This window comes from Xiphophorus maculatus, chromosome 21 (genome assembly GCF_002775205.1).
Source record: "Xiphophorus maculatus strain JP 163 A chromosome 21, X_maculatus-5.0-male, whole genome shotgun sequence".
Lineage (NCBI taxonomy): Eukaryota > Metazoa > Chordata > Actinopteri > Cyprinodontiformes > Poeciliidae > Xiphophorus > Xiphophorus maculatus.
The window spans coordinates 12439372-12466186 of NC_036463.1; the positions used below are offsets into that span (position 1 = coordinate 12439372).

The following is a 26815-nucleotide window of genomic DNA, read 5'->3' on the forward strand; positions in this document are numbered from 1 at the left end:
TCCAGTCGCTTTTAAATACATGAAATGTAAGCCCTGTAAAGTCTTGACACATATCAGATTTTAATTTGTAAACATTTTGAAAACCATGTCTAATTTTATTTCTTCTTTTCAGTTATGTGCTTCCTTGTGTTCCTATGTTAAAATCACATAACATAAAATTCTAATAAATACACAAAAGCAATGGAAAATAACAATGAAAGTAAGATGGTAGAATATTCTAACTTTATTAGGCTCTTATAAGAAGAAAGGTAGAAAATGTTTGTCCACTGAGAAGCACTTGGACAAAATGGCTTACAAGATGAAATACTCACCAAATAAGTTGATATAGGTCTTTACTGTGCAGGATATAAATATAGGACAATGTTATGATTTACAAAAACAGAACAAAAGCCTAAAAGCCTCCTCTGTGAGGAGGGCAGTTATGATTCTACTAGTGATGGTAATAAAAATAGCCAATAAATGCATCATTCTGTTTAACAAGGCATAATAACTTTATTTTATACACATAAGTTCATCTCCAAAGACTTTGCACAAATCAGTGGGGTATCGTGAATCTTAACATATCAAAACTCTCCCACAGGTTTTTTTTTTCTTCATAAAATCCTCAAAACAAGTACATCTGCCCTTCACATCCCCAAATGGTACATACAGTATGACCAATTAGAAATAAAATATCTATGTTTTTTCCACTTTCGAACATTATCATATGTGCATTACATTACCAATTACAAACAAAAGTTATCTTCATTGTCAAAATACAGATGTGCAAATTGTTAGAAAAATACCGACTCATACCAGATTCTGGATTGTGCTCTGTAAAAATCCTTACAAACAGTATATAATAATCTATATAGAAATTTCTCCAACATGCAATGTTGTATTTCAAAAAAATATCCAACAGGCTGTTCTGTTAAACCTTCTAAAAGACTAGTCTTCACTTATTTTTATTGTCTATAGAATATTACGACTAAATTTCAGTAGTATGTTTTCCAGTAGTTTGTCCAAATGCCAAACTGGTTCAAGAATTGTTCAAACTGTTTTTTGTTGCTCATTTTAATTTTTGACAACAATCAAATCTAACCTTCGGAACAGATTTGCAGTTGTTAAAACCTAAATATATATATTTTAAGCCCTTTTTTTTTGGTGATGACCAATGTTTAAACAAACACATCAGTTGTACAATGAATAAATATTCCATCTTGGTAGAGGTGATAGTAAAATGTCCACCAAATAAATAACCACTTTGGAAATCAAAGAAACTCATGCCATACCCGCAACAAAGACTACAAGCAGCTAGGATGAAGCAAGTCAAAAGCATGGTTCAGGTGACGACAACAGTCAAAACATCTCCCCCCCCCAACCCATCTACAATAGAGTTAAGACAAGGATGGCATCTATTTCCCTTCCCTCCCTTCCTCATCTCTTTTGAGGTAAACAGTAGCACTGTTAAAGACTTCTAAAGGCATATCTTCTTCTCCCTGGATCCACATTCCCCATGGTCTAAACCTGAATAAAGTTCCACTGTCCACAAAATCCAGTCTCATACACATGCACGGCTGGGTCTTTTTTTACTCCAGCAGCTTCGGGAAGCTGTGGTTTTGCATCTCAGTTGTGGCGTGAAACAGTGAAAGCGAATAACAAACTTCATTAAAGCGGAAGGGTGTAGGCATGTACAATAAAATATATTCTTTTCTCTTCTCATTTCATAAATAATATAAGACATTTGTTACTTCACTCTCACAGAGCTATCTGCCTTTTCAAGAATAAACCAAGTTCATCATCACAATTCCTGCCATTAGTGAATGCCATATTTAAAAAAAGAAAAAAAAAAAACAGGCTATTCAAATCACCTGTGTTTGACAAATAAAACAGATTTTTATTAGAATAGCATAACACTATCTCTGGCAAAATAGATTATAAGCCTTTGACAAAAAAAATAAACATATTGCACTTTCAGAAACATGGATGTGTAATGTCAAATTACAGCTCAATTGGTAGAAATGAGTAAAATTGAAATAAAACGGGGGGAAAAAAACAATTATTTTACTCATTCTCTGACAAAGTTTCTACAAGAATGCAGGTAACCAACAGTTGGAGGACAACAGTGAACAAAAAGCTACATAAGAACAACAAACAAAAAATTTAAAACTGTACCATGCATGGGGAGTGTTTCAAAAGCAGTGTATCCTGGATTACAATGGATGGAGCTTGAGAAAGCTGCAGGGATGTTTGGATTAACAGAGTAAGACTGGCTAGTGACCGTGCAAGCACTGACTACTGGCAACGGTCATGCACGGTTTGCTTTTGCAAGAGTGGCTTGAACCCCAGTAAAACCCTCCAAACACCCAAGTCCCTAGCCCCATCCACCAACACCATCGCCCCCCCTCCCCCTGTCTCTCTGTCTCACTATCGCTCTCTTGGCCGCCCTGGGTCTGGGCTCACATCTCCCCATCAAAACGTCAGATGGCAAAATAGAAAGGCAGCTGTTTGCTCCCGTCAACTAAAAGTGCATCTCCGCACTCCTCCAGCAAGGTCCGTCAGCCCACTACTATCTCTGCCAAGGCAGTGAGAGTGGGCTACAGAGACCTGAGCTTGGGTCAGCACACATGTATTTTTCAAGAACTTCTTTTTTCATACTTTGTACGTTTGGTTGTGTTTTCACTTTTTTTTTCTTCATTTTTTTTTTTAACTCACTAGACATAACATTTCACTTCTGCTTATACAGAAGCCAAAGGAGTGCTAATTGACAGGGTTGGCCCTAAAGAGGGCCAAAGACAGGTTGATAGTAGTGATGCCTCTCTCCTCATTCTCTTCGGTGTCATGCTGATTCCTAAACACCTCCGGCCGCCCCCGTTTCTCTGGCGCCATTTTCACTTTTCAAGGCCGGCAATGCAACTATACCAGTTGCCATGGTTTCACTGCAATGTAGAACAGTCTGGATTTAATTGGCCCCTTGTCACATTTCAGATATGTACACAAATAAAAAAAAGGACATCTTTGTATGGCACGCACAGATTATCATGTCTGGGTTATTTTCCGCCATAGAGTGGAACTATTAAAGATAATACTTCTACATAAGTTAACTTACCATAGAAACAATATCATCATGTCAGAAAGTGGACAAATATAATTGCAAGGCCAATATTCAACAGCATTACCATAGCAACAAGGATTGAGTTAGGACCCTGCAAAAACAAAAAATAACATTAGTCTATAACAGCAACACCCCCATCCCCAAAAATGGGAAAAAAACAATTTTCATTCATTTCATTTAATCAGTATGTAATTGATAAGATTGAAAGCCGTCTTGCCTGTTTGTTAAAATTAAGCTTTGGCTAGCAACTAGTACCTTAGCATGGCACAGAAAAAGAACACAAAAGTTAAATGTCACTTGGCTTCTACAAGAAATAGTTTCACATATCAGTTAAAATGTATGTATTTTTTCCCCCATATTAAATATAGCATCAGTTATATGTATCATATTTCCTAAATACAATACTAAAATTCCTTACCTGTGGTTAGCTTATTGAGCTAGTGATTAGCTTGAAAAGGGGTCCAAACACGCTAACTTTCAAAGTTAGCATATTTGAAAGTTTCCCTTGTTCAGTACCTTTATTCCCACTATTCATTTTACACCTTTTATATTGTGTCCATATAAAGAAAATCACCCACTTAGGTGTTTTAGCATTTCAAGTCCCACTTGTGGTACCGCTGTTTAATAAATTGGTATAGGGTATTCAAATTAAATTGTTACACATATCAACAGCAGTAGTAAAATCTAAATCTTGGGTAATGTAACTAATCCCTTCAATTCATGATACAGACACAACATTTGTCCTTTAAATGTAAACTTAGTTTGCCCTGTGGAACAATTACAAATGTCATCCATAATAAGTTTTAAAATATTTTTGTCTCACACAAATGTTTCAGATCATTTCACATGACAAAGAATATGACAAACTGTACAAAAATGGGTTTTCAAATAAAGGTAAAAGCTGTCCAAAACCATCCTGACCCTATGTGAAAAAGTAATCGTCCTATAGCTAACAACTGATTGACTATTTTTGTTATAGCTGGGATTGAGTCCCAGCTATAACACTGACCTAGTCCTTCACTGTGGACAAATAGTCTGTTTGAAGTCATACTACAGTCATACTGGACTTAAATCCAGACTTCAGTCTGATTGGGCCACTCCAAAGCATTGACTTTACAGACTTGCTGGTGTGTGCTCTTAATTTTAAGGTCACAAACTGATGGCCAGATATTCTTGTTCATGATAATCTGCTAAAGAGCAGAATTCTTTGTTCAAGTTATGAAGGAGAAAATAAGGCCCATACAGAATCTGTGCTAGTTTTATGGTACAACAAAAACAAAAAGTTCCACTTTTGACTCATTAGTCTACAAAATATTTTTATCAAATGTCTTGGGGATCACCAGGAAGTCTTGTTGGCAAATTTCAGATGGACTTTTGTGTTCTTTTTGCCAGCAGTGGTTTTGGCTTGGATTTCACCCCCTTTTGTCTAGTCTTTTACGTGTTGATGAATCGTAAAAGCTGACCTTTACTGAGGTAGCTGAGGTCTGCAGTGCTTTAGATGTGTATCTGTGTTCTCTTCTCTCCACTTGTGGATAATGAGTCTTACTGTGGGTCTCTTACTTCCTGGAGCCTAAAAAGGGCTTTATAGCCATTCGTAGGTGGATAGATGTCAGGCATGTTGGATTTAGATCATTTCCTGATTCTACCCACATCCATGGCAATGAGGCATGGGTGTGGGTAGAGAAATTAAACCAAATGGTCACTAATTACAGTATATTCCATATTTACCAAAGGGGTCAATAATATTTTCATATGTGGATAGGTTGGTTTGGATAGCTTTTATAGCAAATGAAATTACTTTAAAACTCCATTTTGCACTTAATCTGTTTATCTTTGATGATGTTCAGAAACATTTTAGTCTGACAAAATCAAACAGAAAAGAAATCTGTGAAGTGTGAGACACTGTAATTATGTGTCCCTACAGTAAGTTACAAGTAAAACATATAATTAATTTTAATCATTGTTTGTAAATGGCAATATGGAACGCCCCCTAAAATGGCTGGTATGAAACACTTAATGGTAGGCAGCACCATTTTTATCTTAAAAAGCCAATTGGGAAAATTATTTAAAAATACATATATCATCTTAGCCTCAGGCATTTGAATGTTATTATATAAAATTTAGCTTCAGGTACTGTCATGTCAATTTTTTTCATCTGGTCAACAATAGCCAACATGAACTTTGGTTAAGCTACAGTATACGTACTGTTTCTTCTGTGCTTTCCGCAATTTCCATGCTTGCTTTCTTTGTGTCTGCAAGGCTCTTTGGTTTTAGGGAATCTTGCTTCCTGAGTTTTGGGTCGCTCTTGCTGTCCCGAATGGAAGGTGGCTTAGGAGTAGGGATAGGGGTGCTGAAAGACTTAGGTTGTGGGGGCAGACGTGCCAGAGCTTGGGCACTAGGCTCTTCTTCCACTTCTTCGGGCTCAGGAGGTGGAGGGCCCCGTGGAGTGGCTTTAACGTAGTAACTGTGATATTCAGAGTGTAGCTGGCCATTGACTGGAACAGTAGGAGGCTGCACAGGGGGAGCGGTTGCTGGGGCCGGTTGCTGAACTTTAGTTGGTTTAGGAGGAGCCTCAATGTGTGTATGAGAAGTCTTGGGGCCATCAGTGAAGGATAGTCTCTCTTCTTTACTTAGCTTCCTGCTAGATCGCTCATCCTTGCTGGCCTTATAACTGGACTTCTCCTCTTTGCTTATCTTGCGGGATGGTTTTTCCTCTTTGCTCGGTTTGTGGCTGATGCTGTTGCCAATCTGGCCAGTCTTCTTCTTAGTCTCAGGTGAGGGGGGAGGAGTGGTTGCAGGACTAGCTACAGGAGAATGGGGTGGAGTTGTGCCTTTGCGGTAAAAGTGAGGAGAATCATGTGGGGATTCTTCCTTTTTTTCAACAGGGACCTCTTTAATTTCCACTGGTTCTTTTGACTGTTGTTTTATGTAGTCTGGTCCTGAGAAGGGAAAAAGAAATAACACACATTGTTATGGGACCCTCAGTTCACTTTGAATGATTACTGGGAATATGGCACAAGAAAATACAATTGTAACTTTTACAACCGTAGGGATACCATTTCATTTAGAATTTATTTTGTATAACTGACAAATAAAACTAATATTAAAAAAGCCATGAAATCAAATGAAGAGGAGAGAAAGGTTTCAAAGACTGATTAGCCTTTTTTGATTTGCTCAACTGGAATTGATTCAATTAATTATTAGGTTTAAAAAAGCTTCAGAGGAACATAGATATGTACTTATTTCTTACTACAATACACTTTGTACAGCTGGTATGTAAATATCAAAATCAAAGTGGTCAGTATATCCAGTCCTATATCTGTGTAAACAGCCTTATTGTGGAGTACTAGGGGCCTCCTGTACTCACAATCTCCATTTACTTTTCAGCTATGTGGCATTCCTAATTTGTTTTTGAACTGCCACAACCAAGACCCAGTACAAAAAGAAAGGAGGGACATGTAAACATTTGTGGGACTTAACATATCTCCCGAGCTTAATTTCACACCATAGCTCAATAAGAGTTACGTCTCCACAGGCGGGAGTGAGTGATTTCGCTCTGTTTGGGGACAGATTCCTGTGGGGGGGTTCCAAGCATGTTCTAGATGGTTTTCACCATTTAAACGACCCCTGTAGCCTCAAACGCTTTCAGGTCGAATGCTTTCATGGCAACTATTCTAATATGATTCATACAAACTTGAACAGAGGAAAAAAGACAGAAAAACTTTTGCTTTAAAATTTTTTTTAGCTGATTTTACATCCTCTGGATAGGAAATGAATGTGTTCATCTAGTTATCTTGCAAATTAGAATTTGATTGAAAAGTTAATCTATTTCAGTAACTCAACCGGAAATATAAAACTCATATACGTTGAGCACATAAACCAGCTTACTGTTTCTGTCTCTTTCACTCACGCAATGTGTGTGTATGTCTGTGTGTAAGAAGTGATAATATTGAAGCAATCAGTGCTATTGATCAAATTAATGAGAAGGGATAGTTATTACTAAAAGAGTATTATACTTCAAGCATTTATTTCTGTTAAGTTGGATTATTATCGGTTACAGGTAATAAAAATCAAACACTAATGAATCTATCCACCATCTATGTCCAATGTCCTTGCAAACAACTTTGCTACCTCACAGCTCAAGCTGAATTACAACCACATTTCAGTTTTTCAGAACTTAGAACACTACTTTATTAAAATTATTCTATAATAAAGAAATGCTATGTTCTGACTATTGTCCAATCACTGCCACAGAATACATGCAAAACCCCAAAGGGTAGTTGGTGAAGAGGCTGGCTGTATCTGAGCACAATTATAGGAAGTTTGGTGGAAGGAAAATGTGCGGTATGGAGAAGGCACCCTGCCAACAGTGATGGCCACAGTCTTGAGAGGATTGTAAAATAAAGCCCATTCTAAAGTTTGAAGAAGATTCACAAGACATGTACTGCATCTGGAGTCCAGAGCTTCAAGATCATTTTAGAGCATTTCACTTCCCTCTGGTGACAACCTTACTAGAGATGCTGATTTATTTTTTAAGCAAGAACTACCAAAAGCACCTATAATCAATTTAATAATCCAAATGTCACTGTGCTTGATAAGTCAGCAAAGCTGCCCCATACAAACTCCTTAGACAAACTATAGCATATTGTCAAGAGGAAGAGTAATGAAACCACATCAACAACATGCTTCAAATGTAATACTCTGTATGTAATGAATTCATATTAGAGATTTTACTTTTTAAATGAAATTGCACGATTAAACTTTTCAACAATATTATAAGATGTTCATCTAAAAAAGTGAGTTTTCTATATTTCTTCTTCAGATCACTGTTGCCTCTTTAAGCTTACTAGAATTCAAGCTTTTGTCTAAGCTGCAGCAGTTTGCCAGTTCTGCTTATGTTAATCCACGGCACATTTTCTGCTCCAGTGCACTCTTACCAACATAGGAGCACTCTCTGCTCCTTATGCACAAACGTGGGCAATCATACAACTGTACAAAACATAACAGATCAGCCCTTTGTGACCCAGTGTAACTCCTCCTGATCTTAATACGATATGAATGGCAGTTAAAAAGAGAGAAGCTTTAAAAAAATTTAAAAAAATAAAAACATGAAAATTTATATATAAATATGTGTGTGCGCGCACGCAAACACAGCAGGAAGAAGTACACTGCCTGCATTTCACGTCTGTTGCCAGTGGGCATTAGACTGAGTTCAGCTAGCCATTCCTAGGCAGCCTGTTTTTCATCATTTCATATTATAGGACACTGTGTAAATTACTGTTACTGGTATTTACAGCTTAAGTTCTGTTTTTCTTGAAGAGCTGACAATCAAACACCTACACAGGCCTGTTTTTGCTTTATCAAAGATGACAGGGCTTCCCTGCAGCCTTGTCAGGCTAGGAGACAACAGTAACCAGAAAAGATATTTCTCCTCCACTGCCTCATGGTAAATTTTTGATTTAAGAGGTTTGTTGGTACAATACGGCAAATATGACCTGTTCTTGGAAATGAAGTCCACATGCTCTCCCCATATATAGAATTATGCTCTCTTTTATTCACAGCGCCTCTTTAGTTAAAGTTATTATACACAGATCTGTGCCATTTTGTTTTGTAATAATTTGATATATCATCCACTTATGTAACTTAAAAACAGCCATGGTGCAATTTTGACCACTTTTCAGAAATAAAATAAAGTCTCACATTTCTTGATTTTGATTACCCTATGACATAGCTGACTGGCACACTCTGATGGTCCATATAAGTAGGTAACATAATCCTACCCAAAAATAAACTACATTGTGTGTCATTTTTGTGAGAAATAGTAAAAGTTTAAACTAGAATTTGTCATTTGCAGCAGCTATTCACATCTGAGTAGAAAAGTATTCACTGTCACCATAATTCATTCAGATCAAGAACCTAACAAATTAATTTCTATATGTTTTGTATGAAATATTGTTGCATAATAATATTCAAATACATTATAAAGTAAAGAAATGGTCAACTTTATCTAGTTAGATGTTTCCTAAAACCTCCTACTCCAACTGGCAGATGGGAGGACAGGACTGCATATCCTTCCTGTCACACGAACACACAGAGTGGATCTCATAGTGTGCTTTTGCCAAATGTATTTTTAAGTGAAACAGCAAGACTATAACAAATTGTTTTAAAGTGTAGTTAATTTGTTTATTTGTTTGTTCGCTAACTAAAGTCCTAATTTGAGAGAGGTTACACTGGCTCCAAAGTACAGTATGTCATCCAAATGCATCAGTCAGGAGAAGGCTGCAAAACAAAAAATCCCCATTCTTTTAAACACATACAGTTTTTTAGCACTGACAGTGCTCAATAATTGGATCAAATATGGGAAGTGTCTCTGAAATGGATTGCAATACAGAAACTAGACAGGAAGACTGCAAAGAGGCCAACAGCAACAGTGAAGGAGCAGCAGGAGTTTCCAACCAGTCCTCCTGTTTTCTTTATATGTTTGGACAAAGGAGCAGGACTGTATAACAAAAGCCTTTGCTTTCAAAGAAAACATTCAGGCTTGGTTTAAATTACCTAAAATCTTGTGGGAGAATGTGGGAATCTGTTGAAACACAGATTGAATTTCTGCCTAGAAGGTAGGTCGGTCAAAAATACACATGGAACAATATTTTAAAAATGGCACAGAGAACCATAGTGGGTGCAGCATCATGATATGGGTTTTTCCTTCAAATGGAACTAGGTTTTTTGTTGAAGCAGATAAAAAATATTTGGAAACTACAAATGCCTGTTAGTTATGACCTGTTAGTTGGGTTGCCGCTAGAAAGCTAAAGATGAAGATACGTTTTTTTCTTCTCTGGATCATAGTGGTAGGCCTGCATCCAAATAAACAAAAGAGGGTGAGTTCGTAATTTCTTTATTTTTCACTTTTTTTCTTTTTGTGTTTTTTTTTTAAGTTTGGTTGTACCAGTGAAATTTTCTATTTCATGTGGGAGTAGCTTGAAAGAGATCAATCCTACTTTTCGTCACAAAAATCTGACATTTAGATACAGGAGTACAGAATATTGAGAGCCACTCTCTTGTGTATGGGTATGTGAAGAGTTACTCTTCACATTAAATTTCTTTCAATTGCCCTGCTGTTCAAGGCAATTGAAATAAATTATTGTTAAGTAATTGGAGAATTTAAAAAAGGTTAACATTGGGGAACAAGCTTTTCCTGAATGTTTCTGGAAATGACAACATCCCAACAATGAAGCCTAAGGTTTTATTTCAACAGGTTTAATTAGTAGATTCAAAAACAAAATTGCAATATGATATATGGAAAAGAATTAAGTAGGCTATTCATTAATTCACTTTACATTGTGTTTTCCTGAAAGTCATCAGAAGTTTCTGTGTTAAGTTAACTTAAGGAAAAACTACTGAGCGAAAACTTATATACCATCTGCTGCTATGAATACACAGCAACACCCTCTCGTGTCTGCCTTTTAGCCCTGACAGCTAGTGGCTTTTATGACCCCACCTGGTTCAAGTACACCTTGACAGGGTCATAAAGGGTGGAGCAGGATCTCTCTTGTCCTCCCCTCCCAAACTACTCCCTACCCCCACCCGTCTCTCTGGTGAGCGGCTGAAGGAAGGAACAGCTGCTGTGCGAGCGCTGGAGCAAAGTCCTCTCAGTGCATAAGGATTTCAACTATGTCTCCATTAGACCTCTGTGAGCACACATCAGCACCAAATATAGCCCAATTAACGTCACGCCACAGGCCACGCCCAGAAAACCCCCACTGCTCCCCCTCCAGGGTGCTGTGTGTGTGAATCAATCGGAAAGGTCAGGGTCCTATTTGCTTTGACCCTCTCTTTCCTTTTGAAGTGCATAGTCCCAATCTTAGTGATAATCTGCCATGAGTCCGAAATGCTAATTACAAACAACAAGAGATATGAATAATATAGTTACAACTATGGCTACATAGTTGAAACTGAAGGATGAAGATGTGTGAATTTAGGAAGGAAGCCATATTACACTGGAAAAGTCATATTATTCTGATTGAATTCACTCTGAATATTTTTTCACACTATATATATTTTAATGTTCTCTGTAAGTAAACTTGTGTGGCAGTAGCATTACATTTTGCCCCCAGGAAGCTGCAAATACGGGATGTTTACATTCACACATGAAAAGCCAGCACAGAGACAAACCAGAAATATTGATAAGCTGTAGTAATGCAACTTCCTTTATACTGCAAAAACAAAACAAATTAACATACGTTGAATAAGTTTCGTAATTTGCAGGTGCGTGTTCGGCTTTCAGATGGACTTAACAGACAAGTTTACGTAAATGAACGTTTAAATGTTCCGGCTCATATGTCATCCTGCACTGCACATTATTATGACATCGGCCACTCTCTCATTCATGATCCGACTTATAAGGCAAGGACACTCTCCCTGCACACACTTACACACACACGCCCACACGTGGATATGGAGAACACTCAGCCTGCCAGGCATGACCACTGTTTTCCACAACACAAACAAGCCACAGGATGTCTCTGGCCTTGGCTGGCCATTTCTATGGCTTAGACAGCGACATGCTTGAATGGGTCCCATTGTCAATCTGTATGTCACCTACTATTTTGTAGTGGCTTTTGGAAAAGGCCCAAAAGTTGCTTGCTCATAGGGCTAAATATATTCGACCAAATGAAAGGGGGGAAGATAGCATTGATCTTACACAGTAAATAAAAATAAACAAAAAGGCGTGGCATTGCTTCTCTGAATATTTTAGCTCTATTTCAGGCAGAATAGGGAAAAGATTAACACCAAACATATAATCCTAGTGGTTTAGATAAATTCACAGAATGAGTAGCTTTAAAAAAATGCTACAAAAGAGAATTTTGGCGCTTTTGCACAATTACATTTCTTGTTCAATTGTGTTCAAAGCTCATAACTAACACAAGCTGTATTCACTTTCATTTTTGGTTGCCAAAAAGGGATTTGTCATACATGAAATCCCAATCTCATGCAACAATGTATAACACAATGACCAGCCCAAAAGGAAGCAATGATATCTCAGTCTCCAGCTTAACTGTGATGTCATATGTGGATGATCAATATAGATATTTGACCAATGAGAAGGCCAAATTCAAGAGAAATGTTGTCTGAGAGCAATAAAAGAACAGCACCTAACCCAGAGATTTAAAAGCGCTATCTGTAGTGAGAGAAGTCTGTACTGTAAAACATTATTCCACTAAACAAGTTTTGTCATGGCAGCCTGTCATTGTGTCATGAACTCCAAACTAATGCTATAATGTGATTAATAGGAGAAAAATTAATTATTGATATTTAGATGGTAGTGAAAGCTCATCAGTCATTAGCTTAAAAACAGAGGACAAAAAATATTGCTAGCACTACAGTTAATTATTGCAGTAAACCATGCTGAAGGTGGGGGAGTAGTTTTGTAGGAAGTATTTATTGAATCATTTGTAAATGCATTCATCATATCAGATAATGTGTACTGACAGAGAGTACATTAATGTATAAGTTTGATAAAACAAAAACAACAAACTACTTTTTTTGCCTTTTAAATAACACACAAATATCATCCAACATCCATCAAGATACTTCCATGAAAATGCTGTTTTGTATGTCTTCTGCCGCTTTATGTCCCACCTCTGACCTCAGTTGCTTCACAACTTTAAAAAAATACACAACCTGGTAATTTACATAGAATTATATATCTATTGCTACTTTGTAAAGCTCAGTCTACCCTGTAAAAAGACTAAATAGGGCTGAAATGACACCCTATGCTTTGAAGGCAGTATGCCTGTTAAACTGTCAGGCAGAGGAAAAGTGAGAACTGCATGGGATAAGTAGAAGGAAACCTTTGAAGGGTTCCATTTCCACCACTCCTTATGCTTCTTCAGTCAGAAAGAAAATCAAGAAACAAAAATGCTTCCATCCTTTTATTTTGCATTGATTTTTAGCAATTCTTTCAATCACAACAAGCCTTTGAGAGCAGGGTAGAAAAGCTGCCATTCAGAAAAAATAGTGGCCTGTTTTAGTATAAACAAACAGGCCTTTATTGTAGTGTTCGAATTTGTCTTCAGTGTCTCGACTGTTTAATCACACAGCCGGGACACCAATCTCTTTTCCAAGCAGAAGCTCAAGAACAAGCTCAAATAGTCAGTGTGAAAAGCGCTAATGTGCACAGAAACCCACTTCCCTCTTGTTAACAAGTCTCATAAATTCTGAATTTCATGGACAAATGTGTTGCTTAGAGAAACAGAGATCGTAAGAGTTACATTAGATTGCTTACAGATTGCAGTTACCATTAGCAACTTTGCAAAACCAGATCCCACAGCCACATCGGTGCTTCAACACTACAATGACTGAAAACCTTGCCTGCAACCATTTCTACGTGCATGGCCACGCAAATGGTGGGACGAATTTAGCCACAAGAAAAGTATTGCATTACACCAAAGCCACTGACCTCCTTAACCCCACGGTGCACCTGCAGCTTGACTCTGGATAGATGGTTTTCATGTCCAAGAGTGCTAACCAACTGGGACCTTGTCAGCATAGCTTTATCCCTGCTTTAGTCTTCTACGGTTTCAATAAAGAATTTTAAAGGAGTGGAAGAGAAATCAATCTTGCCAGCTTTGTTTGGTGTGTGTTTTTTTTTATGAATGCTCGCTTGATCCGGGCATGGTTACTCCATGTGTTTAAAAATGTTTGGACTTGTGTTGGAAAGCCACAAAGGAACACAATGTGTCTCAAAGCCCTATCAGCTGCTGTTTTTCTGTAAGCTACAGTGCTGTGTTTATCCCCCTAAGATTTATTATGTGTTTGCTTTTGTTACACTGAAAGTACTACAGATGATTCAAGAGAATTTAGTATCAAACAAAGGTAACACAATTAAATAGAAAAACCTGTGTAATTGTTATTTTCTTGAGAGAAAAAGTCTTCCAAACCAACTTTGTCGTATGTGAAAAAGCAGCCCACCTTTTCCCCTACAGATCGTTTCTTGAAATGCAGAATCATGAAATCCCATAAATAGGCCCTGTGTGACAACACATAGTAGACTAAAAGTTCTCAAAAAGCAACACATCATGCTTTGATTTAAAGAAGTACAAGAACAGGTGAGAAACAAGGTCATTGACGTACGTCTAGTTAGGCTGACAAATGCACCGCTAAGGTTTGAGACGCTGGTGAACCACAGTGAGAGATATTATTCACGATTGGAGAGAACATGAAAAGTAGTGAATCTTCCCAAGAGTGAATGGCCCATTGAACACACTGATGACTGATGGTGGTCATGTGATGGTCTGGATAAGCTTTGCTGCCTTAGGATCTGACTAGCCATAATAAATGAAACTTTGAATTCTGCTGTTGTATGATTTTAAACAGACCATCCATGCCTAGACCCCTCCCAATGTGGTTGAATTTCTCCCTGTTAAAAAAAAAACGTTTAAGAGGGAGAAATTCTTCCTGTTAAAGGAAGACAAGATCATTTCTTAAGTTGTTGTCTGGTTGCATTGCGGAGTTGACTGCACTTCGAACATGTTGCCAACACTAAGTTACGGTAACAACACAGAGGATGGCGAACCACTGGCTGCTAATGAAGCAAAAGTTTGCGCTAAAAGGACACATACTGCATGCTGTGTATGAAATGTTGTTTTAAAATGTTACCTGGCTGGTAAAAGTTGGGGGAGAGCTCCCTGGCAACCGCCCTGGCAATTTCCGACTCATGCACGGCAGAGATGGAGGCTTGTTCTGCTGCCTCGCTTTTTGTCCTGGCGTGGGCCGTCCTGCAGTCAACACAAGGAACAACAACATTAGAAATTACAAGCACGGAATATTGGTTGAAGTTTCCAGTAGAAATAGTTAGTCAAACACATTTATGATTCCTTTCTATTAGAGCAAAAATGCTTTTTGACAGTTACTAAATGTGCTACAATTTTCAGATTAAATTGCTTTCTTCTGTTATCATTTTTTTCTCTTATTTTTTTCCCCTTTCTATTCACTTCACACTAAGCTGTACAACTCAACCCATCCCTCTTGGATAACATAACACATTCACTTGTGTTGCCATCTGAAATCCAAATCCTGATTTTCCAAATGGAGCAAAGCCAAAGCCTAGCAAGAGCTTAATGCACTCTGGAGCACTGCACTGGGCTATCAGAAATGGTCCCAAAGAGGGTAGAAAAACACACACAGGTAGGTACACAGAGTGCATGTTTAGATTTGTAGTGTATTGTACAACTACAGAATAACGTAAGAAGCAGAAAACAACTAAATATGTTGAGAATGTCTTTTATAAAACATAAAATTACACATTCAAAGAAATGTTTGAAAAAAAAATAGAGGTGAACATAAAACAAAATAAAACAAAAATATCTAACAGTAATATGATAAAACCACAGTTTATATTTGTAGATGGTTCTGCTTTTGCACCTCTGCATTTTGGACTGTTTTTCCTTAGCTGACGTTTTATGTTGTAAAGAGGACTCTTCCCTTATGATACGTTTTAGCCTGACAGTGTGTCAGTTCTACCTACCTTATGGACATTTCCTAACACCTCCAACAATCGATAAAGCAATTTTCTACCACCTGCCTGATCGACTGTAAGGAACTGTGGTTTTGTGAATGCCAGCAGGTCATTCAAGATGTCCAGAAGTAATTTTTTTCAAGTCCAGGTCTAAATCAAGATTCAAGTCATTGAGGGACTCTGAAATTAACATCTACATGCAATCAAATTTGGCAATCCTAAAGCCAAATTTGACCCATTGGCATGTATCTTCTTCTTCAAAAAATTATTTTGTATCCTGGTGACCCTCTTATGAAAGCCGGTGAATAAGTTTGAAAACTGATAAGATGTATTCTTTAAACAACAAGTGTGCAAATTGGCTAACATTTGTTAATGTAGAACTGCAAAACAAATCAACCAGCATCAAAACTATGTTCTAAATCTACATTTGAAATGTTTGTTGTCAAGTCTAATAGTTATTTTGTGCCAAGGTATAATGTGAGGAATCAAATAGAGGCTCAAGCACAATGCAGTCCACGAAACAGTGAGAATGTCCAACTTTTTAATTAATCCAAGACAAAATGCTTTTATTTTTGGAAAGCTGGAAGCTGAGAAAGTTTGCTTCTAATTACACCTGCTTAACTCCAAGGGAATATGTGTTACATTTATTAAGTCCTGAAAAGAATCAACGTAATTAAACACAGAGCTGGTGATATTTATAAAACATCTCAAACATTAACAGATAGTTGAGATTCATTACTAACTTACACTCTGCAAATGTTCCTAGCAAGTAATTAAAAATCACCCTTTGACTGGAGAATTTGCACATATATGTCAGAAGCATGGTTTACCAGCTCACTCCCATTGCTGATTACATGAGAGCAAGACTGTTAAAAAGATTCATATCCCAAAATTTGAGTCTGACTTTTTAGCTAATTTCTCCTTAGTACGTCTGAGGCTATTATTTTTGCAACTTAAGACTCAAGTTTAAGTGTGCTAAAATTGCAATCTTTGACTTAATAATATTTTGGGTTTGCTTAGAGGTTAAAATGTCTTGTATGAGACATTATCCTCATTTTCTATGAGAATTGACAGGCCAAACAGGGATCAAAACAACCATGAATGGAAATAAACTCAAGGCCATTTTCCTTGACTATCAATCTACATAATACAACAAAATACTAAACTAAAGAATTAACCCCAAAAACCATCAGTAAAAAGGCTGTGTAGAAAACTGAGCTTAGACCAAAATCACAGTGTAAGGTTATAAAACATTGGTATGAATTTGCTGAAGGTTAAAGAGACCAGCACCTATCTATATCAGAGCCATGAATTTGTATACACGCACTTAGTTCAACAGAAAACCTTGATTTACAGCTGAATGTTTTCAGGTTCAATAAGCAGTGCTGAGATGTACTGTACTATAGCGGTACAATGAAACAAATATTCATTGAAATCTTTTTTTCAAGGGATTTTTAGTCAAGACAGTAGCACAGAAGTGACATAGGCACCATTTAAAACAACAAAACATCTAAAAAATAAGCAGATGTTTTTAAAGAAAATAATAACAATAATACTATTTAAATACAAGAGCTAGGACCGTGTTAGATTAACTATGTATTTGGTAAAGATATGTACCTCTGGGTTTATAAAAAAAAATTAACAATAACATGAACAGCAAGAGTTCTATGTGCACAATGCACTTATTTAAAACTGGAGTGCTATAATATTCCATGAATGTACAACAAGGAAATACAGGATGCAGCTGCAAAGTTCTAGCATCACTGTAAGTATCGACTGCTGTGCCAGCTGGCCTGATTAACCCCGCTCATCCATCTTCCTCTCCCTCCTTCTTTCTTTCAATCAATGCTCCCCATTTTTTTTTTTTTCAATCCTTCAGCAAGCTATTGACGTCTGCCCTCATCTGTCTGCATGTGGGCCGCTCCTCTCCCTCAGCATCTTTCCATTAGACAGACTCTTCTACTTCAAAATACCCCTCTTGTCCTTGGACTTTGGACTATCTTGTTTAGGACAAACTGGACAGTGAGAATATTAAAATGCATGAGGAGCCGCAAAAGAGTCCGAAATAAGTTGGGACGTCACCCGAAGACAAAAGACACACTCAGGCTGTGTGGTTATGTCTGGAAACCATGGAGCTGCTGCAGACAAGAACATGAGCTTAATAAATGTTTAACACAGCTACAGAGTCGGACATGCTTCCAAATTACTGTAGTAGCAAAAATGTTATTAGTTTGGCTATTTACTTACAGACTGGTCAGCTTCGTAATCTTATAGGCTAGCAGCAAAAACTGAATTTAAAACATTGCAGTTAGATCACGATATTGATACAGGCTGCAGATGTTCAGTTGCCACACACATTTTCAGAGGGACCTACTGTATATAATTCTACTGCTATTTTCATCGCTGCATAAAGGCATGACTGTATGCAGCAATGTCCGTGACACAACCCAAAGAATCTGAGCACAGTGAAGTCATGGACAGACCGAAGAAGTGGTGCACACTGTTCCCAGACAGGATGTCTGCTGGTGGGAGGTGACAGGCAGAAAATGATGGGAGTGGAGGTGTGATAGAGCACTGGGACAAGAGGGGGTGAAACGAAAGGTGAGAAAATACAGGCATGTGCAAGGAAGAAATGAAAGGAATGGTTGGTTTTGTTCTTGGCATGCACTATAAATGAGATGGTTGAAACATAAAAGAAGCAATATATTTTGGATACTGTTAGGATAGTAATTTGTCCAAGTTCCTGTGAACAACAGTGTAACAGACAGAGGTGCACTTCGCCAGACCGATTCCAGTTGCAGATTCTGTTTTCTTAAGACTCTGGTCCACTAGACTGAATGTTTTGACTTTTTCTTTAAAAACCATAGATGTTATAACAATTTTTTTCCGTTATTTCGTATATCAATATTTTTAGGACTTAACCTTTTGAAATGTGTAGGCTTTTATTTTGAAGGCAGTTTTTTTCCCTCATATTCCCTCTTGAAAAACAGCAGTGAAGCAAAATAGTAGTAGCTTTGCATAGCTGATAACGATGGTGTGTCATAGTGCCTATTCCTTCTTGAAAGCTTGACTGTTAGCTCTTACAATGTTTATGGTGAAATACTGTAAAGGTTAATATATTTTGCTTTACCTGAATACACTGATAGCACAGAAATGTTCACCACATCCCTGCAAACCAAAATTGCAAAAATGATGCAGCATTGTGGTTTCTGTTCTTACTTTAAAGTTCTATTCTATGTTTTTTTTCTTTTATGTTCTATTCTAATTGCTATTTTCTCTAGAAGCTGCCCAGTATGAGCAGCAGACAAAGCAGTGAGCCATCTGGCATGTTGCTTTGTTCATAAGATGAATGTGGCAGGTTCACTCCCTGTCTTTGGTTCACTGGATAGTCCAATTGCGTTTCCCACTGCAAGCAAATCACACACTTTAAGGTGAACTAGACTAGCTTGTTTCGTCTGTACCAGAGTTCGATTTAGCTTTCATGCTTCCCAAACAAAGCAGAAAATCCCAGGTAATAAACTCTAGTCAACGGAAAGTGGGTCCAAACAGCTCCTTGTGTGACAGTATCCTATAAAACTTGTTTAAAAGGTAAAATTAAAAAAGCACACATGTTTGTTATTTGACGAGAGTAGATATAGACTACTCTCGTATGTCTATATCTATGATCTAGATATTAATAAGGGATTTGCATGCAAAGACAGGAGCTGACCAACACAAAGCCAAAGCTAGCCCAAGGTAATGCTCCCTTAGCATGAAGCACACCTTGCTTAGTTAAATCATAGTCACAGGCTGCACTTTAGTCACATTTAATATCAGATGCTTGATATTAAAGGGTCAAGGTAAACAAACTAAACATTGTCCTTATCTAGTTACCATTCCAGCAATTAGTGCAAACCAAGTAGCTGGTAACAAAATACAGATATTTCCTTATCAACAAGGGGATGTTGAGAGCACAGATGTCATACATATACCTCTAATGGATTTTGTGCATTTTTTTTTCTTTTCAAAGAACCACAAGTGTGTTTTTGATGCATCGATCTGAGAAATGACATGTTATGCTTTATGAAATTGGATCCATCATTGAAACATATTTCCATAATTTTACCAGTTTAAGACACAATCTATTAGAGATCAAATTATGAAAACATTATGTTGATCAGCAATTCAAAGAATATATCTGACTTACAGCAAAGGTCAAGCTCACTGATGACCTCTGAATAAAAGTTTTAAGCTGTATAACTTGTCAAACAGGCCATTAGCCTCACGATGCCCTCTGGCTTTGAATATAAAGTAACACCTGTTCCCCTTTAGCTTTGGACTCTGCAAGCACTCTGGTCTGGGGCTGAGGCCAAGCAAATCAAGGTATCTGAACCTGCAAAATATCACACATAAATACAATATGAACAGTGTTGAGATAGTGACATGAACGTAGGGTGAGTAGGACAAATTACTTTTTCTATGTGGAATCAAAACATTGGTTTCTATGTCAAGACGAAACATGTTCTGAAAACCAACAAAAAAAATTGAGGTTGTTGGGGTGAACTCAGAAAAAGCAGAAAAGAAATAAAAGGGAATGCCAAAATTTAAAAGGGAAGGAGACCAAGACAGATCACTGCTCTGAACCCTCTTGGACACTCAGAACAGCTGAGGTATGCACCGGAGCCTCTCTAATTTTACTGAAGGGTTAAATTTCAAACCCTAGTCCCCACCAGTCCATACTGTGCTCCCCTCTTTAAGGGTTGTCGTTCTTCCATCTCAGTGCAGTAAGCAGGTATTTTATGTTTGGGTTTAGTTTTTTATCTGTGTGCATACCGTAGATTCCTTGGAGAGAGGATTCAGTCCATCAAGCCCCAGGCTGTGGCCTATTTCAGAAATCTCCTTCACATATGCTGACACAGTTCTAAACCTTGTTCCACCCCTTCCTCACATACATTTTCCATTAAATATGCCATCCTTTTCCCCCAGTTAAATGGTAACTTGAATGCTCACTGGTTCGGTAAACAGTCGCAAGAAAATAAGACATGTACCAATCTTTTCAGTATGTAAGTAAATGAAAGAACATTTCTTTTTTAACACCTATTTTATTTCATTTGTCACATTATGCTTGCGGTCCTACCAGACAAATTCAGTCACAGAAGCAAATTAGTCTTTATTAGAAACTGAAAACTGGATTTATATTTTATAAAAATAATTTCCCAGGCCCTCTGTGGTATCAGGACAGACAATCAGCACAAATTAGCACTTAGCTGTCCTGACACAGGCACACTATTTGAATTGCTGGATGTTGCTAATTCAGGATTACTCAAGCATGTCTAACACCATTAGCAGTTAGCTGAAAACCGGCTCTGAAATTATTGAGGAATTAATTCTGGGCTACACTATGGGCTCACATTACCAGGGGCAGTAAAGGTTGGAGGGTGGAGGCTACAGCAAATTAGGTTTTAAACAGAAGACAGAGTGGCTGTTATTAAGAGATAAGCTAAATTTATGCAGGAGAGAAAGCTCCCGGGCTGTACGGCAGAAATGTTGGCCAGTATTCATGCCCAGTAACTTTTTTCTGTCTTATGACATGCTTAATTTGGCGTTAACCTGCCTTTTTCTATCCTTTACTCAAAGGATTGGAGTTTTGTTACTTTCTGTGTTCCTTAGTTCCTTTTCTTTGATTGGATCAGCTATGTTTCTGTTTTACTTTGGTTCAGTCCTTTCTTAGCGTGTCTAGTAATTCCTTGTCTAGTTGTTCCTGGGCCATTCCAACACTTGGATATGCTGTGATCTAAACAATTCCATGGTTGGGCTTGATGTCCTGCTGAAAAGTGGACCTCATTCCTCTCATGTCCCTTGCAGTGGTTTGCAGCGTTGTCCTGTATTTCAATTTGATCAAAACACTTTAGTCCACATATTTGCTTTGTATCACATGCTGTTTTTGCCAATCCTCCATGCAAACCATATTTGTAATAACACAACTTATACTTAATGTCAGCACATTTTCCCACATATAAGTGTGGATCTTTGCAGCTCCTCCAGAATTACCCTTGGCCACTCGGCTGCTTCTCTGGTCAATGCCTTCTTTGCCAGTTTTGGTGAATGGCCATCTTTAAATAGGGTTGCAGTTACTATTTTCATTTTCAGATAATAGCACTCAGTGAAATGTTTAAAACTTGGGATGTTACTTTCTAACCTAACAATGCTTTAAACTTCACCACTTTAACTCTGACCTGTTTTTTTGTGTTTCTTGGCCTTCATGAGTCTTTTTGTTAATGAATGTTCTCTTAATGCCTTATTCTAACTGAACAGGACAGCTCGGATCAGTGTACACTATTTTATGTTTCCACTGCCAATTGGACTCTCACTGCAAACCTCTAAGGCTCTCACAGAACAGCTAGGTTTTACTGAGAGTAAATTAAACGCTGATGGTCTCTGTTTAGCTTGCTAATAGGAGACGTCTGAAAGTAAAGGAATGCATCAAAACAATAATAAAAAAAAAACTTTTAAGACCATACATTATATTTCTTTCAATTCACAATTTTGCATTACTTTTTGTGTCGGTCTGTCATAAAATATTAAATGTTTTCAAACTTTATGGTTTGTCTATATGTTATACATAAAGAAGTCACCACCCTTATCATACTATAATAGTACATCTGGGTCGTGATTTATTTCACATCTTACATTTGTACTAGCCTTAAGATCCTCTTTCACTTTGCTTAGCAAAACGTCAGCAAATGCTTTTCTTAATATAAAATTAAAAGCATAAGTAGCATTACTTTAAGTATGACATAACTCTAAAATGTAGGATATCTTTATTTTCCCACTGATTTTGCATCATGCCATTCGTTATACAGGGGCAAGTAGAAGCAGATTGAAAATCTGACTACACAAACCCAATTTCAGGGAAGAAGAATGAGCAGAATCAGTTTTGATTAAATTGGAAAAATCCCTAAACTTTGTTATTTCCATGGATTACAAACAGACCTAATCTCCCTCTGGTGTTCCCTACTCCAAGGCCTCTCTCACTGAGCTCTCTACCAAGACCTCTGTTGGCCTCCATCCCAAACAAACAAAAGAAATTATAGGTACAACTCTGTTTTGCTATGCATTGTTAAATTTTTATAATATGAGTTGAACTTTGAGCGTGTGTGTGTTTAAAGAGTGACATAGAATCTGTCATGAAAATGACCCCTGTGGTTTTTGGGAAAGGGCACTGGTTGGGATTCAGACTTCAGCTCTGTGTCCCTTGTGTCAGCACTGCTAGTGAAACATAGCCACAGCTGACACAGCTAAAACACGCAGAGGGAGGGAGCCTCGGTGGCTACACCATTAACAGCAGCAACACACCAACACAGCAGGGGTCTTCAGACTTATGTTTGATCTGGCAGACCTATAGATAAGCTTTTATTGTATTTCATTGATTTGGTATTTGTGTCCACTGCTGGCTTTACAGGGATTTGTTTTACAGTCTTTTCCACCTCAAATGACACCAATTTAGTGGGCAAAAGTCACATAATAATTGCTGATATTTGTAAACTACTTCACCAAATACAAAGTGCACAGGTAAAATGACATGCTGCCGGAAAACATGTCTTTTTTAAAAGTTGACCCCAGGTGAAGCTGATCAGAATTGAAAAGGTGTTAAACTGGATGGATGTACTTTTCTAAGTATTCCGCTACCATTAAATATGTGTCCAAACCCTCTATCTACAGGTGAATGGGCTGGTTCGTAACTTGTCATAATTTCCCCCTAAACATAACCAGACGCTTTCTTTTCAGACTCCAAATAGTTTTTCTTCTTATTTGAATTTTAGAAGCTGACTTTAGCTGCACATAACCTACAGGCTGATATAAAACCTACAGATGTAAATAATGCGTAAAAATATGTAAAGTTACCTGTTTTATAGTTTGAGATATCTCTTCATTTGCTAGATTTGGACTTTGCTTTAAAATGGGAGTCCTCAAGGGATGGTGTCCCTCATGTATTAAATCTTTCTCTACAGCAATTTAGTCATTGATTCTGGTGTTTTGAGCAAGGACCCAAGCAGGGGCTGAAGTTGGAAAACTCTGTTTTGAAAGAGATGGGCCACCATTTCCTGTTAGTAGAAAGATAAATCTCAGTTTAAAATAGAAAAATTGTGAAGGATATCTGTTCTGTCCCTACTATGCTACAGAGGTAATTGACAGATTACAGCCCATAAGCGAGGACAAACTCTTCTCTCACATCATATTTACAAAAGATAAACCAAAGGAATAGTATGACACACCAATTTACCATGTTAGACAGTATCTGACCATCTTAGAGTTTGAAACTAAAAAACAAGCCAATCCCCTGTTTTTCTTAGCTCCAGACTAGAAACTTAGTGCAAAGTTATAGTGAAACCAACCCACAAAGGCATCCATGGCTTTACTGAGGCCAACAATCTTCCTTTTTATAATGATTAAAAAAAATCTTACATTTTGATAATTTCAAGGATATTCCATTTTCCATAAAATAATTACTATGTATCCAAACTGTTTATTTTCTCTTTTCTTGTCAGTCCACAGGCAAATATAAGACCTGAAACTGGGTCTGCATCACATACAACTTAACACACAAATGAGGAAAAAAGGGGCTTTGTTATGCAAACCAGGACATAGGGTTTCATGACTAAACAAAAATGTAAACACACACACCCACGCACTCATGCAAAACCATTCGACCTGTACCTTAGAAAACAAACTGTCACGCAAATGACTTTAATGCAATCAAAATGTACATCAAATTTGAGGAACATTTATTGCAATGTGTGCCTACTTGGAAACTGGGAGCAAAGAAATGCACAAAAACCTCTTTTAGAGTTGCATCACAGTGTTTACTATCAGGTTTTTTTCCGGCAATTTTCCAACAAGAATCTGATACAGTGTCAAATTCTTAAAGTGTATTTCAACTCAGTTATAAACTGACAAAGTCTCTTAACTTGGCTACTTTATAAGGAAATCCAACAGATGTTTCAGACATTGTGATGTCCTTAAAACAGTAACCACGGTATCCATCTGTTACACTTGAGCCAACTTTTCGGGTAGGCCTCTTTTAATTAATTTTTATATCAACATAGGCACACCACGTTTTTGATGAGGGAGGATAAAGATGCACTGATGAAGATGACACATTAAACACATTATGATAGAGTAAAACTGTCTTACGTGAGTGTAAAAAGAGAGACTCAAACAAGCATATGCAGTTATTCTGCAGCATATCTTATTCAACTACCAGACTCAGCATCTGAAGCTCAACCTGTGTGACCAAAGGTCATATTGTCCTGGCAACGATTTGAGCTCAAGCAATAGTTTTAATTATGGTCTTCTCCAATCTCCTGCCGCCATTCGCCCTGCTGTCTCGTACAAATGAGCTTACACACACACACACACACACACACACACACCCCACCATCAATTTCCTTTTCAGCACAAAGCCAAAAGCAGCATTAGCATTAAGTTACATCTGCTCACAGCAAAAATACTGAGACGTGTCTTCACACCGTCTATTTTTTTATGGCTATTTATTCAACAAGATGAGATCTAGAAAATAATATGGGATAAGCACAAGAAAAGTCAAGTATTATATGAATTTATGAATGACAAACATAGAGAAGTTGGCAATGGTGTCTCCAATTTCGATAGTAGGCATGTTTTAAGACCATTTGATTACAGCAGTTTCTGAATATACTTCATGAAGAAATTATTCTGTGTGGAAAAGTAAAAGTCGGATTCAGCAACAGACGTGATAATTCCATAATCCAATCCGTGAACCTCTGGAGTGAAAACAGCCTAGCTAGCCAATCAGAGTAGCTGAAGAGATTTAAAAGAGGAGCACCAGTATCCAGAGACGAAAGACACATGGCTTTGGTGACTATTTGGTGTACAATCATAATAATATGTTTAGAATTATATTCAGGTAATAAGTACCTCTGTCTTCATCACAGTTGCTCATGCTTGACATTTCTTCTAACACTTTGGCTTGACCAGTTTAGCAAAAGCTAGATTAGATGAAAGATAAACATTCCTCCTATTGCCACATGGCTGATAATATAAGTTGACAGGCCCAGCTGACTTAATCCAAGACTAAATTTGTACTTTTCTTATTCAGGTTTGTGTGAAATTACCCTTCTTCATATATAAGAGGTCCTGTAAGTCAAACTACTTTGAGGGATGCACATTTTATTGATTGACAGAGCTGTAGAGGTGCTCTTAGCAGTAGAACATTTTCACATTTTGTCACTTTACAACCACAAACATTAATGTATGCTATTGGAATCTTATGTGACAGAACAACACAGAGCAGTGCATTATTATGAAGTGGAAGGAAAAAGCACACATGGTTTTCAATATTTTTACAGATAACAAGCTGTAATGTGTCTTGTGCATATATTTAACTGTGAGGTTGATTAGGGTCCGTCTCTACTAACATTAATCTTCACGTCTTGCCACGCACACTAAACCAGCTTTTGGGTAAACATTGACTGGGCTGTTTTAGCATGATTTCCCTTTGATTTAAACAATTTGATTGTAGTATTGGCTTTATGTTTGCCTTTATAACTTTTAACTACCTCTGTATGTTGGTTTTTTTCCAATGAATAATCTGTATTTTTCCCTTTCTGACTTTTGTTCAACTCTGATAGCTGAGGGACAGAGTGGTTCAGTTGGCAATGTTTACTGCAGCTTTGCAGTCGCAAACTCTTTCCCTTTTCAGATGATAGTTTGGACAGTGTGTTCCCAGATATTCAAAGCTAGGGATACTGTTTCATAAACTAAGCCAGCTCTAAACTTCTCCACAACGTTATCTCTGACTTGTTTGCTGTGTTCTTCGGTTTTTATGATTATTTTTTTGGGGAAAAAAAACAAACAAAAAAAAACCTCACAAGCCTCAGAGGACTTCACATAGCAGCTGGATTTATAGTGAAATTAAATTACACGGATAATACCAATCAGGTGACTTCTGAAGGTAGCTAGAGCCACTGGGTTTTATTTAGAATGAAGGCAATAAATGCAATTGCACACCATATAGACTTTAAAAAAAAAGGAAACTCATGGTATATAGCCTTTACTTGTATTTATTCGAAAGTGCTTCACACTATGTACAATTATTCATTCACACGTTGAGGCTGGTTGTAGCGATAGCTGACCTGGGGCAGAACTGACAGACGAGAGGCTGCCATACTCTGGCGCACTGAGCT

The 26815-nt window shown here is 37.5% G+C and overlaps 1 protein-coding gene across 1 annotated transcript in view; it reads right to left on the reverse strand.

The window, feature by feature from the left end:
* Window positions 1-304: 304 nt before the first annotated feature.
* Window positions 305-26815, reverse strand: part of jph1 (junctophilin 1) — a 40899-nt gene continuing 14388 nt past the window's right edge. Inside the window, exons 4-7 of the mRNA XM_005797875.3 lie at window positions 14753-14871; window positions 5300-6033; window positions 3089-3185; window positions 305-2918 (exon numbers count right to left, since the gene is read on the reverse strand). Coding sequence (XP_005797932.1) covers window positions 3105-3185; window positions 5300-6033; window positions 14753-14871 — 934 coding nt within the window. The 3' untranslated portion in view covers window positions 305-2918; window positions 3089-3104. The remainder of the gene's footprint in view (window positions 2919-3088; window positions 3186-5299; window positions 6034-14752; window positions 14872-26815) is intronic.